At 48.6% G+C, this 14,374-nt stretch overlaps 4 protein-coding genes across 4 annotated transcripts; 2 read left to right on the top strand and 2 right to left on the bottom strand.

The window, feature by feature from the left end:
* Positions 1-239: 239 nt before the first annotated feature.
* Positions 240-3,193, top strand: BKA55DRAFT_509085 (uncharacterized protein; the record flags this gene model as incomplete). Its single annotated transcript, XM_046187499.1, has 2 exons — positions 240-1,305; positions 1,353-3,193. 2 exons carry the CDS (start codon positions 240-242, stop codon positions 3,191-3,193), a joined length of 2,907 nt encoding a protein of 968 aa, XP_046050865.1.
* A 276-nt stretch (positions 3,194-3,469) lies between these two features.
* On the bottom strand, positions 3,470-4,893 carry BKA55DRAFT_537708 (uncharacterized protein; the record flags this gene model as incomplete). Its single annotated transcript, XM_046189950.1, has 4 exons — positions 3,470-4,434; positions 4,486-4,649; positions 4,697-4,790; positions 4,836-4,893. The coding sequence occupies 4 exons, from the start codon at positions 4,891-4,893 to the stop codon at positions 3,470-3,472; spliced, it is 1,281 nt and encodes a 426-aa protein (XP_046050864.1).
* A 562-nt stretch (positions 4,894-5,455) lies between these two features.
* BKA55DRAFT_563770 (uncharacterized protein) lies at positions 5,456-8,140 on the bottom strand. The gene is made up of 4 exons (XM_046192430.1): positions 7,279-8,140; positions 6,471-7,023; positions 6,117-6,362; positions 5,456-6,066 (listed from the first exon to the last, which is right to left on the bottom strand). Exons 1-4 carry the CDS (start codon positions 7,728-7,730, stop codon positions 5,947-5,949), a joined length of 1,371 nt encoding a protein of 456 aa, XP_046050863.1. The 5' UTR covers positions 7,731-8,140; the 3' UTR covers positions 5,456-5,946.
* A 4,498-nt stretch (positions 8,141-12,638) lies between these two features.
* BKA55DRAFT_312748 (uncharacterized protein) lies at positions 12,639-13,095 on the top strand. Its single transcript, XM_046185647.1, has one exon. It carries the CDS (start codon positions 12,724-12,726, stop codon positions 12,991-12,993), a length of 270 nt encoding a protein of 89 aa, XP_046050862.1. The 5' UTR covers positions 12,639-12,723; the 3' UTR covers positions 12,994-13,095.
* Positions 13,096-14,374: the final 1,279 nt, after the last annotated feature.

Below are 14,374 nucleotides of genomic sequence, written 5' to 3'. Positions count from 1 at the left end.
CAGATTTGCGGCTGAGGTTACAACCAGGACCCTTGCACATACCAGATAGAGGGGTAGAAAGAAAAGACAAACCATCACCAGATACAAAATAATCTTTCAGGTCTCGATAGTTAAAGTCCTGTGATGGACAGGGGAATCAGAGTAATAAATAGAATGCATCATTGCCAAGCGGAGTTCCCGTTCATCTCCCGTCTTGTCATTTCTTGTCCTTGTCCTTGTGTTTTCTGGTGTAAGTCGAGATGGCGTCTCCACAGCATCAGAGTAATGTTGGACAAACGACGCCTCAGCCTTTGATGCATCAGAGGTCTGTGGCTAGAAAACCTGTTGGGAAACCATCTGTAACACCAGCGCAGAGTATCTCGCTGCCGCATAGACCTGCTCCTCAGCAACAGCATCCGCAAGTTGGGTATCCTCCTCACAATCAACAGCAGCAACAGCAACATGTTCAACAACAGAGACCTCAATCACATCATCCTGGGCCACAGGTTCAACCTGTCTATCATCAACAAACTCCACAGCAAATTCACCAAGCTCAGCCGATAGCACACCCAGGCCAGCCAATTCAGCACCAGCAAGCACCCGGACAACAGGCCCAGTACCTTCCGCAACAACAGCAAAGCCATCCTCAACATCCTCAGCCTTACCAACAACCAATTCAATATCAACAAATCCACCAACAAGTGCCGCAACAATCATATCAGCAACCGCAGCAGCTTCCGCAGCAGCATGTTCAAGCGCAACACCCTCAGCAACAACCATTCAGCCCGACAAACCCATCCCCAAACCCCGCTCCTCAAACAACTCTACCAAACACTCACCAAGCACAACCACAACAATCTCCTGCAAGCCCAACTCCGCAAATCCACCGGGTTGATACTGCCAACAGCAACATTGGTTCATTTGTGTCCGATCACGGCAGACCTGGAAGCATTAGCGGTAGCAGCGCCGGTATCGCGACGCCCGCTACCACAGTCGCTACACCAAGCGTCGCTGGCACACCACGATGGGAGCCAAATGTTGTTTCTGCCGGAGCTCAGCAATCACCTGTGAGCCAGCAGGCCCCGGCAGTTCAGCAAGTTCCAGTGGCCCAGCAGAGTCCAGCGATTCAGCATCCTCCAGGCACTCAGCAACCTCACCCGACTCAATATGCCCCGGCAGCTCAACAAATCCCAGCGATTCAGCAGAATCACTCAACCCAGCATGCTCCAGCGGTCCAGCCAACTCCAGCTGTTCAAGCTGGTCCTGCAGCAGACGTGAGGCGCACATCTACTGGGCAACCTCAGTTGTGTAATCATTGTCGAAAAGGTAAGCGGACCGTTTGAATGAACCGTTATTGCCGCTAACGTTCCCAGGGATACCTCTCAACGTGTCAGTATACACCTGTCTCATCTGCAGCACAGCGCATATCACGACGAATTTCTGTGTGTGGTGCTTCACCTCCAATGCAGTCAACACTTCTCACAACCACGACAAATCCTACTATGCCACCGAATCCGACCCTCGAGTTCAATCTTCCGTCCAAGATGCGACAACCAATATGTGGACTATTCGTAAGAACGTCTCTGGCCGACTCTGGTACACCCACAATGAAACCGGCTTGAAGACACACCTGAAGCCCACGGCGGCGGCTTTGTTTGGATTCTCGGGATTACCACCTGGCTGGGATGAGCGAAAGACACCCGATGGTCGAACGTTCTACTTCAATAAGAGAATGGGGACCAGCTCGTGGGTGAAGCCTGCAAACTCCCTGCCGGACGGCTGGAGAGAATTGAGAACGCCAGACATGACGCCGTTCTACATCAACGAACAGCTTGGATTGTCGACGTGGGATCGCCCAGGACAACAGCCACGACAGACGAAGCAAGGAAATAAGGTCATCGTGAGAAAAGGACGACCTGGACAGCCAAATCAGCCGCAAAATGTTGGCGATAACATCCTCTCAGCGACGATTAACGCGGCAAGGCTTACTGGTCAAGGCGTTGAAATGGCAAGTCGACAGGTCGGAAAACTCGGCAAGAAGAAGAACTGGAGAAAGATGGGCCGAATGCTGAACCAAGTCAACAACTTCGGCGGTAACAGTTCTGGAAGCGATGGCGAATATGACAATTACAACGATGATGGAGATTTCGGCTTTGGAGGAGATGACTCGGGCGGTTTCCAGGACCAGCAACAAGGACAGTTCCAGCAAAGCTTCGACTATCAGCAATCCTCTTTCTCGCAGCCTCAGCAATCATTCTCATTTGAGGATAACCAGCAGTCGATGTTTCAGCAACCAGCCTACGAGCAACAGTCGACATTTGAGTACTCTGTGCAGACCGAGCAGCCAGCTTTTGAACAGCCTGCGTTTGACCAACAGCCAGCATTTGGGCAGCAGCCTGAGCAGTTCAGCGTCACGACTGAGGTTTCTTACACGATGAATGAGGGTCAGCCTGTTTTCGAGCAGGAAGTTCAGTACACTCAAGCATACGAGCAGCAGCCCGGTTTTGAAGTCCAGCAGCAGACTACGTTCGAAGCTACTTCAACCCAAGAGCCGATTCTGGCTCAGCAAACAACGTCTCTCGAGACTGTTGTTACAACTGAGCAGAACGAAGCTATGCCACCGCCAATGCCACAAGAGCCTTATGTGCCTCGGCCGACACCGCAACCTGTGTACCAGGTTACTTCGCAACAGACCTATCCTACTCAGCCGTTCGTCTACGATCCGACTCAAATGCCTCAGCAGCAAGTCACCATCTCGTACCAAGTACCCAATTATGTGGCCGATCCAGCACCAGCGCCACTGTTCGCAACTCAGATTCAGGAGCAGCAACCCGTCTATCCGGTATTCATCCCGAACAACCAGCCCGAGATCATCACGAGCGACGTTCCTCTAGTCGAAGTCCTGGGTACGCCAGACAACACTACACTCATTCTCAACAGCGGATCCAGCAGTAATGACATCTTGGCCGGTACTAGCCTAGCAGCTGAGAACAACCCAATGCCGCAAAGCACAACTCCGGGGCCGCAAGATAGTATTGTAGTCGAGGTGACAGTTCAATCGACGCCGACACCTGGCTTCGAGACGACTGCATCGCCGGCACCAGTGCTTGTGCAAGAATATGATGCCTCGGCAAAGCCAGCTACTATTGTGACGGTTGATCCTGTTCAGCCTGTGGACTATGATGTTGGAGCCAGGTGTAACGCACTCATTTGATTGATGGTAAGCGTCTTTGGTTAGTGAGATTTTAAGGCAACATGGGACGGTGGTTTGAACGGTTTTAGCACTTGGATTATCGCAATACGCACAACGGAATGAGGAATGAGACACGAGTACAACGGATATTAGCGCGCAATTCAATTTGAAACCCAATTTATAGTAATACACGTCAGAAGGTCGCTCATTCGCATCTCAAAATGTCAAGCTATCCAGGTCGCAGTCCCACTATCCAACCATAACATCATTCATCCCGTTTCTATTCAAGATATCTCCTCACTTTCGAGCCATCTCACAATCATCGTCCGTCCCACCTCGTTTCACAAACCCAATCAAATCACCAAACTTCTTCACAGGCTTCTCCTCCTCCCCAATCTTAACCGGTCTATAAAACCACTGCCACGACAGCCACAAGCCCCAGGTAAACAGCGTAGCTGGAACCGCAAACACCCAATACACCCAAAACTTCTTATTAACGCTCCATACCCCCGTATTGTCATCAACTTTGAAGAAAGACATGCTGAACAGCGCTGATATGAACGTAGCGGGTAAGAATGTAAGTGTTACGAAAGCTACGGTCTTCATGGCCGCGCTGTCGGATTGAGTTGCCTGACCAATCTTAACGGAGATGCGAGAATCGTACTGCGCAACTGAATTGAATGCTAGTTGGATCTCGTTGAGAAGACGTTCTTTGTTCGCGGAGGCTCTGCACCGTAGACTTTGCAAGATGTGAATGTACCAAAGCAGCCGTTCACCAACATGTCGAAACTTGGCTTTTGCAGGTCTACTCCCCCCAGCTGCCTCAGCTTCAAAAGCGCTATGCTGCTGTATGATCGCCGTAATGGTCTTCTCCGCTACTTCAAGCGTTTCCGAGACGTGAATAGCATGTCTAGCTGTATCATGCATAGCTCGATATTTCGGTTCAGGTTTCTGCGTCAGATCTGTTTTCTCAATCCTTCGAACGTGGTCGCGGACTGCCCAGACAGAGTTGTCTTGAAGAAAAGAGAGATCTTCGAATAAACGGGGATAGAACCAGAATGGATCGCTGAGCGTGTCGTTATGAGAGTTTATGAGCAACGGATCAGGGAATCGATCTCGTAGACGAAGTTGTTTAGGCGCTTCGAAGACAAGAAGGATTGTTTGTTGGGGATCTTTTATCCAGCGTGTTAGGATGTTGGATTTATGCCATTTATGGTTGTTGTCTTCATTTAATTGCTTGACGAGGAATCGTGACCATGTATCTAGTACCGTTAGTAAGTTTCATTCATGAAGCTGGAGGGAGGGAGACTGACTTAATGCTATGATCATCCCGTTGTTATCGCGAAATGTCTCGCTGCCAAAATACCCGTTTGATCTACGGCTGTAGCTAGACCACCAGAGCTCAGGCATGCAGAAGACATCTGTGAAGCGCTTCTTACACGATGAGCAACCGCGTACTTTATCTGCATCCGCGAAACTGCCACTCATCAGTATAATTCTCATTCTCAAAGGGCACTCACATACACGACTATAACATGCGACTCAGTCCACAGCGCAGGTATTTCGCCCTCATAAAAATCCCCCGGTCGGACATTCTCACGAAGCCAGTTATCATTCCCTAATCTCATCAGCATCACCCTCACACTCAAGCTCAATTACTTACGTTTATCCCATATCAAAACCCGAAAGTCAACGCAATTCTCGTGGATTCTAGCCGGCATTTTACTTGGTGTTACAATTGAAGAGGTGAAAGATTAACCGCCGTGAGAGCTGAGGTTCCATTTTCATACTGCGGCTGAACCGGGGTCGGGCGGCAAAGAGGCGGAGTGTGCATGCCTGCATGATTCTATTGAAGCTTGCGAAAAATGCGTTGGTGTTGGTAGCACAGCGCTGAGCCTCATTTGTGAGAAGTGACCAATTGTGTTTTTTTGGGCGTGCGCCCGGTTGGAGTGGTGGTTTCTGGGGCGCATGAGTTTTTAGGCAGCGTTTGTCGCTGTGCGATTTGGCGCAGAGAGAAGTTGTCGCATTCCGTTGGATCACGGGGGGAGGGTAAATAGATCAAGATGAAGTGTCGTGGTGTTGGAGGCCTGTTGATGGTGTTGGCGGCCTGCTCACGATGATACCCTGGAGCGCTCCGGATCAGATCATGTCTAGCAACCCTTGCATGCTCTACACCCGCAGGTCTCAAGGCATCAATGAAGAGAGGGGGGGATGGAAGAGATGACCAGTGAATGGCCCAAAGCCTGGATATATACAGTCTAGAACTACGAGGATCTGAATATACAATGAAAAGCTCATAGTAAATGTTGTGGTTACCTTGTCACCAAAGCAGTCACTTCATACGCACCACCATTTCCATGGATACAGTTCAGAACATTAGCCGTCCAAAATATCCTTAGAAAAGCCCCTATCATAGTGCTTAACTCCTCTCTCACTTTCTTTGGCATCCTCTCCGAGATGGCTTCCATGTCTGAACGGCCTGGCTAGAGAGCTATGTCGAGGAGTACTCGTCGCAAACCTTTGGACAGCTACAAGGGGGATTAACATCCAGGCACAGCATCGTCCCGATGAACCAGAAACAAACTCTCCAAAATGCAACCAAGCCTAATTACAATTCATGCATGGCCAATTGCTTACACCTCTCAAGATCTATAAAGAACTCTATGGGGACAGAATAATGCCCAACACCAACCAACTCCGCTGACATGAATGAAGAATATAAATCGCTCAGGTTACATCAATTACGATCGCTACATGATAACACATTCATCTTTCTACGCTTGTTTAACTCCAGCGTCCTCTGCTGTTCTGATAGGAATATTCCCATCGATACCAATCATGAAAGCACGATACGATGCAGCAAGTGACCACTCCTGCAGATCTCTAATGGTTGCCTGCAATATATCAGTTATTTGACATAAGAAAAGAGCCCCAATGGTCTCACCTCGGCTTCCGCTGTGAACCGTTTCCGTCCAGTGGGACCGTCAACACAGAGTGCGTCCTCTATTGTACCGCGCCAATTCACTTGTACTCCTGAAGTACACGCCGCAAGCCATTGCAATTCGCCGTGTTGCATTTCAGGATGTTGAATGACGTAGTCTCGGAAGTAGGGCCATGATATACAATCCAGCATGTCGATATGAGGAACAAAGACTTGGAGTTCAGTCGGTCGAATCCAGTCAGGGAGGTCCTAGAGAGTATTAGTGAAACCGCACTACCCGAGTTCGCTTGGCCTCAATAGGTGCAATACACCATAATTCTGTTTTGCCAGAATCGAGGCGAGCATGCGTGTACTTACAGCATATGTCTGTGGAGTCGGATTGATCTGCCATCTCATCACAACCCAAACAACCCACACAGCCGCCATGGACGTAAACGAGTAATCCTGCCTCCTCGCACTATAAATGAACTGAACAGCCCATTTACTTATCATCGGCGCAGTTTCATACTCATCCTTATCAAACAGCGCCGCCACACATGGAAATGTCCCAGTCAGATCCTCAGGCTTCGCACCCTCCGTAACCAATTGTCTCGCCTTCGCAAGCGTGTCCGCCCAAGCCTTTGTTACAGAATCGACACCGTGTCCGTCGTTGGCTGTCATCATTGCCCAATTGTGCTTGGCGTAGTAGTTTTTTAGCTGGCTTTGTTGGGCGACGGCGGGATAGTGGTTTGCTTTTATACCACTTGAGAAAGGGAGGTTGCCGAAGTGGTAGGAGAAGTAGCTCTGTGTCCGGGAACCTAGGTCGATGTTCATGTATTCGGCTTCAAAGGTTGTGCCGTCGAGCCATTCTGCTCTGTCGAATAGTGTTTCGATGAATTTGCTCTTGGCTTGGGGGTTTACGCCGACGAGTCTGGAGGTGGTTAGTTAATATCAAACTCATCTCACTACCCAGGAACTCATTTGAATCTGGTGAAATGATATTTTCCCCTATATAGGAGCATATTTTCTCTCATATGAAATGAAGGAATTGAGAATTAGATGAGAATAATGTGAGCAAGACTGCACTTCGCTTGAAATGCATAACCGGGATTGTCTCATCTGAGACGTAAGAATGACATCTCACATATAACATCCCACGAATAGACTTATAAGAACATAAACATACCTCTGAGGCACAACAACAGCCCTAGACCTTGACTCAATGTACGAAACAATAGATTCCACCGATTCACCTATTCTTATCCAAGACATAACCTCAGCAGCTTCAGAATCCGTGCCATTCCTCATCGCCGCGAGTATAGTCTCAAGCTGATTCAGCCTCCCTTTCTGCTCATTCACCGCATTGGTCAATCTATTCAGCGTCTCCCCCGACAACACTTTCGTATCGTACGTGCAAACATTGCTGCTGGACCGACACCTCGCGCAGGGATGTTTCCCATCGCACTTGGTCTTTGTCTTGCGGCAGGGCACACACGCGTGGTTCGTCGCGGACTTGCGGGACGATGAGGCCCGGGATGCCCGCGGGCGTATGTTCTGCTGCTCCTGCTGCTGAGGCTGTTGTGTTGCCGGGGGTTCGGGCTTGGGGGGAGCTGGAGCGAGATTGGGGAGCTTCTGCATGGCCTTGCCTGGGGCATGGCCTAACGTCGAATGATGACGTCGTTTAGAGATGGTGCTGCAGCCAATGTCATGCAGCGCATTGTTCGTTTTTGGGTTTTTTTTAAGGGTTTTCCGGGGGACGGGGGATGAGATGTCGCGGCTGATCCACGTCACGTTAGGCTTTGTTTAATACTGCGCCTTATCCTCTCACTACGGGACGGGAGAGGATTGCAATCTGCGGGGTGCCATGTCAGGTGACTACGCGTTTCGTGTTGATGATCTGAAGCATCGGTATGAGAGTGTTTCCGAGTATCCGAGTATGTCTGAAGATGAAGTCGTTGGAATAAGATATAAAGCTATTGTAGTAGAAACACAGTCTTTGGATCAATTGGACTGAAGCGAAATGGTTCAGTTGATGGATCGACAACTTGATACGCTGGTCCAAACAACCCTTGTTTCTACCAACCATGTCAATTACGGCATTAAAAACTCCCCAATTGGCAATGGAAATCTGCAGTCAAGCAGTGACTAAACCAAGAAAGGAAATAAAGATAGATCAACCAGGCTGAGAACACTGCCTGTCAGTATTGATCATCTTATCTCTCCAAGCGGACTATGTCCAGGCTGATCACAATCCCTTCGGAGCTGAGAAGTAGTCATATCCTCCGAACAATCCATTACCGACCGGTCCGTAGTGGCAAGCAGTAAGCTTTGCATAAAGATCACCAAACATGGCCCTGAGCTTCAAAGTCTTGATACCAGAATTACGTCGTTGTAAGATGCCAAGGGGATACGCCTCACTTGTGGTCTCGAACATTCATACTGTAGCATTGTCAATTGATCATAGACAAGACCAGAACGATCAAGAATTACACGCCCCTAGAAGAACAGCTTTGATGTAGCCAGTAATTGCTGTGCTATCCAAGATCCCAGAACAGATCAAGAGATTTCAGCCAGGGCAACAACGAATAGTGACATCATAGAGGGGCATTTTCTCACAACAGACTCTTAAACCCGGCGTTTTCTGGCCGCTGCAAAACAGGTTACGAATCTTTTGCGGCTCTCGTTTAATTTCTGTTTCTTTCCCCCACGATGACGGTCTCTTCTCTTCTTTTCTTTACAGGGGTTGGATATCTCAGAAAGCATGCTCAGAGCATAAGTGACGTCGTTTGAGGCAAAGCCGTCGCTCTTCAATTCGGACCCCACGGCTGCCGAGCAAGGCAGATGGGCATCTGGTGTGTAACTGGACGCCTTGCCTGAATTTGACATTGTAGATCATTCTTGACAGCCCGAAGAAAACAGGAACATGCTGGTAAACCTTTACCTTTAGCTGTTCAACGGTTCTGCAGGCTTCCGAACGGACCCGTTTCTGTTGGCTTCATTGCTTTCCCCAGAATTTCCGGTACCGTGCGATTAATTGAGGATACAAAACGAAACAAATTTTCACGGGCCGAGGACTTTAAAGAATTTTTCAAACCGTGCATCCCAAGAGCCGGCCGGGGAGGAACGGTAGCCCACTGTTTTTATGAGACCGGGCCGAAGCCGGAGCGGGGGAAAGACCGGTGCTTTGGCGGGGTTTTTAGAGTCAGTCATTCATTTCATTTCAATTCGCTCTCACCGATATCTTATCTCGATGATGATATTACTGTGATTGATCAATATTTTGTGTTACATCTAAAGGCGGTGTCGTTACCCTTCTAGTCAGCAATCTGTTCACCTCGTGGCTTACGAGAGCCGGACAAGGCTCAGACTAGAAAATAAGAACGAACGCTCGAAAAAGAGAAAGGGTGTGTTGGGAATAATTCAAGATATCACACACTGTACATGTTCGAACACGACGGTGACCCATGACTGACTCAAAGGTTTGCTCAGTGGCGGACAACTCACGACAAATGAGTCAAGTCTGACAAGCAGAAGAGGCAGAAGAAAAACTCTGTCGCTTCGGTAACTCTCAGCTTTCAGCTTAATTCAATAGCCTCGTGCATGTCTCGGACTTTATTGATAAACTTTCCAATAGACTCGGAAACAAACTCCAACTGGCTGCCCTCTCTAATTCTACACGGAACCTATACGGAGGAGTACTAGGTAATAGAAGTAGCAAGAATGGTCCGCCCGGATGCAGAAGGATTTCGCGGCTCCGGGAGTTCGGCGACAAGGATAAAGCCCCCCCTGTAATGCCTGACCCCAGATTCCCCTTTGCAGACAAGATATCCTCGGCTTGCAATCTGTGCTCCGAGTCGCGAAAAGGATAGCGTTCTCCAAAGACACCAAGCAAATCTACAGACTTGGCATTGAATCATGACAGTGCTTCCTCCACCGTTACAGCCCTCGGCCCTTGTGGCGCGAAGCTATCGTATTCCCCCTAACTTAAACATGTGACGGGCGGCGCAAACCCCCCGCCCTTTTTGATACGGAGTAGAGAACTAGAAAATCAAGGTATCAAGATGCGGCACATGCGCCGGTATCAAATCATGGGGTTTGGTCAAGCTAGCCTTCTATTGTCTCAGATGTTATCTTTGTTAGATGCAGGTGATTCTTTGAGCCTCAGTCCTAGCGACATCGTTATCTCATGCTTGATCAAAGAAACTGGAAGTATACTATTCCTTTTGTTCTGGACAAAGGCCTTTGTCCCTCACACCATGTGGAAAATCAGGGTCCAGAGCTGCGGCGCAATCGATATTTGTGTTGCGCGTACTCAGCCCAGTGCGTATCGCGTCGTTGTCAGCTGCGCATTTGCTCGTTCCGTTCCGTACGAGGTAGTTCTTGCCGTGGTAAGCAAACTAAAGTCAGCAGGTATTTTTTCTATTCATACCTATTCTTTTCGTACAATCGTAATCTGTGCCTCCGTATCTCACCTCCCATGTGGCATCTTGGGCGCGGGGAAATACAGATGGATGGTTTGCATCTGGCAGCTGTGTTGCTCAAATAGGTAGCTCTATTAAGCATGCCCTTGCTTATCCACACTCCCCCTCTCGTCCCCTCCCCTGTCAACAACAACATCTCCACCAAAGATGCCTGCTCCCCCGCAAATCGCGACGTGGTTTATTTTGTTTGTTGGCCTTGGCCAAGTGGACGGCGTATGTATACCGAGGATAAGGACGAATTGATTATTACACTTTTTATCCAACAAGCACATCATATCCTCGCCAAGGATATTTCTATTTCATGCGAAATGCCTTGTCACTGAGGCCTGCGAGACTAACTCTGGCTTGCTTATTCGTCGATAGTCTCACGCAAGGCAGGACTCTCACCGCAGGGCTGGGCTGGCTGAAACGTACGTGTTAGGCAACGCAGCATCTATTTTCAACCACAAAATTGATCATCACCATCATCTTTGTGCATACACAGTGTGTCGCAATTGCAATCCCCCATAAGCATATACGATAACATCATCCTTTCTTCTTTACATGGGCCAGAACAATCTCTCGGTAAGCGTAATGAACATCGTACCATCGACTCATGGCCGGGCCCGAGCTTTTTTTGGACACGACGATAAGGGGAACCCAGCCTCACTTTTCTTCTTCTTTCGGCCGGTTCCCATCATGATATCGATCAGTTCACCGAAGCGGACCCGCGGGATCCACCAAAAGTGCAAAGACAAGTCATCAGCAGAGAAATGTAAAAATCACCTTTTGAATCAAATTGCAATCTTGATACCTGAAATCGAGTCAAGACAGTTCCCTGATTTGGTAATATCAGGCAAGCCCGATCGTCCAACATTGCGGCCCTTTTTTTGAACCTTTCTTACTTGACATCGTATCAAATCAGCGTGAATAAACATGACACCGTAGGGTCATTACGGTATTATACGAATTAGTTCGGCCGAGAATGACTTGGACGTTCGAATAGGCACCGATCCTCTCCTACTAGAGGTAGAAAAAAACAAATAACAAATAACAGAAAAAAACTCATTTCTATCCTGTCCAGTAGTCTTCAAGACCGTCCATCCATCTTGACTCCAACATGGCGGATTCAACACCCCAACCCGACATATCCCCTCAAAGCTTGTGTGTAAGGTAGGCACCTACTGTATCGCGCGCGAGTTAAATCTCAACAACACCTTGAAAATTCCCTCACGATCCCGCGAGGCCGACTTTCGGCGCGCGTGTCACAGTGAATCGGTGCTCCCGAGAGAGCTTCAATTTAGTCATTTTCTCAGTACACTTCAAGATAAGGTAAACGCATTTGGTGGAATGCAGGCTGCTAGGGCATCTCTATCCAGGCCCTCGCTCATCCCCGCAAAACACGCTGTAGGAATGGATCCAGCCTTCTGGTGCCCCAGGCCTCAAAATTTAAAAAAAGGACCAGAGTCTAGGACGAGATTCCGGGCCTTGGCTAGATCCACCCCCAAAGTTGCTGTTCACTGTGTGGGGGATGCCTTGCTCGGTACCGCGAGACACGTCCTGATTGCCACTGTGGATTACCTATGATCCTTTGATACTGTGCCGCTGAGGCTCACTATCTTCCAGTGACGGCACAGTGCGGCTCAGTCTGTAGCAGGGGGCGTTTGCCACTCCCCCCCCCTTGAAAAAACAGAGCCCGCCGCACTCCCCACCTCCTTTCGCTTCCTGGCTTCACCTGAGGCTCCATCTATTCACTCTCCACTTACAGGTCGGGTACAGCCTCTGCCTGTGTCTATATCCATCAGCCTTCCCCCCGAAATCCCCTTCCCCGGCTTTCTTCTCTCTTTCTCTTGATACTTCATATTCACTATCACGAGATTCATCCGTCACAGCTATTAGCGTTTCTTGCTTTTTTGTTCACGAGCTGGACCTCATCAAACTATTTTGCTTGACGCAATCAAACTATCTCACACACAAATCTCCCATCCCTTTGTACGAGTGACACCTGCTTTATTTACCAAGGCGCCATCTCATTCCAGACACAAAAACAAAGGAAACCACCCTTAACAAAACACAACATCACACCAACAACACAAAGCAATAACATATAACTCTTCAATCAAACCTCACAGATTCTTTTGGCAACCAAATCAAGTCACATATCTGTCATCATGGCTCACACAACCGAAACCTACTACTACTACGTCCCCAACCTTCAGGCCCTCGACCCTACAGCTCGCGAAGTCGATCCTTCAGCTTACGCCTGGGTGCAACCCACAATCATCGAGGACGAGGATCTCACTTTTGGCGGGAAGGCTTTGAGTACCTGGTACGAGGAGGATCGTCGTCGTCACAGCAGTGGCAGCGATGAGGAGGAGCGACGCGGTCGTGAGCGCGTGCGAAGAAACTACTCGCGCTCTGGCAAGTCGCATAAGAAATAAATACATTTCCCTCCTCTAGAAGCAAGGAAGCGAATGCGGTTCCCGACACTATGATACCCCTTTAGAAAACCGACACCCGAACCTTACGACTACTCACCGCCGCGACAAACCTTGCTCTCATCGCCATTACTCCTCATACATTTCGCCATCACAACGAACTCAATCACTCGACATGTCCACATGAAACGAACTATAGACACTTATATCACAAACCTGTACCACCTCTTTCGCTCTCCTCACCGACATATTCTTTGGCATAGCATTCAGCATCACGACCAGGAAGCGCATTTAGACTTTTTAGGGGCACCAACCCACTCCCATGGACATTTGATTCGGGCGTTTTTGTTTTTTTACTCACCTCTGCATTTGGGATACCCCCATGTTGGATCACTTGGCTGGTAGCCAAGATTCGTGGTTTAGAGTGGACTGCTTTTACGGGCAATCTCCTGTGGATAAAGGAGAGTTGATTTGACGGGACTGGTGGTGAGACCATACTGAGGTAGCACCCACACTGAATGGCAGAAATACCATAACTTAACAATACCTACATTGTGTCTCTTGACTCCAAAGTGAATGTGGAGTGATGTGATCGTCAGCTAACGAATACCGCGCTCAGCGCACTTATCGCGTAGTTGATAATGTGTGGCATTTGACTCGCGTCATGTTTTACAACGTTACAGCGCCTCATGTTAACACAGCTAAAAGGGCATTCGCATCATGGCAGATGATCTCCACATGAGGTCACGCACACAGTCATGCCACGTGCAAATCCATCAAACCCGATTCACTTTTGTGCACTAAGGTAAAGTACACAAAATTCGACGTTTCATTACGATTCAGGTTTTTCAAGAATCCCATGCTCTGTAAATGACGTCGTCATTGATCTTGTGCAGTCGATCTTGTCCCGACGACAAAGTATGTTTCATACCGAGCTTGTGAGTGGTTCTACAGTATCTCCAACAATAGATCAGAGAGGGGAAGTGTCAAAAAGTCGATGTGGGAAAGATGGGGTTTTGATAGGTTTGCCACTCTGTTGCATGACGAGGAAAGATCATAATGGTGCTCTCCCGGTTTATTCTTGTCTCTAACGGATGGGCTCCGTGGCTTTTGAGTCGTTCGGAGACCAAGATGAGATCGCTTGGCAGTTGGAGATTTTGTTGTGGCGAGCGTGGCTGTACATTTTGCATGATCGCGACTGTTGGAGGTGCAGTTTCGATGATGCCATTCTGAGGTGCTGAATTGGAAATTCTGAGCAGGCGATAACATTCGTTTGGGATTATCTTCAATGCACCTAGTCTAAAGCTTTAGACGTTGGCGTGTAGCTTATCATACTGGATTATAGTGGCGATGTGACGATGCTGGATTTTTGTATGTCATTGTC

The sequence above is a fragment of the Fusarium redolens genome (genome assembly GCF_020744475.1).
Source record: "Fusarium redolens strain MPI-CAGE-AT-0023 chromosome Unknown BKA55scaffold_6, whole genome shotgun sequence".
Taxonomy (NCBI): Eukaryota; Fungi; Ascomycota; class Sordariomycetes; order Hypocreales; family Nectriaceae; genus Fusarium; species Fusarium redolens.
Note: the sequence above shows the minus strand (reverse complement) of the source record. Positions and strands in the feature narration are given on the sequence as shown.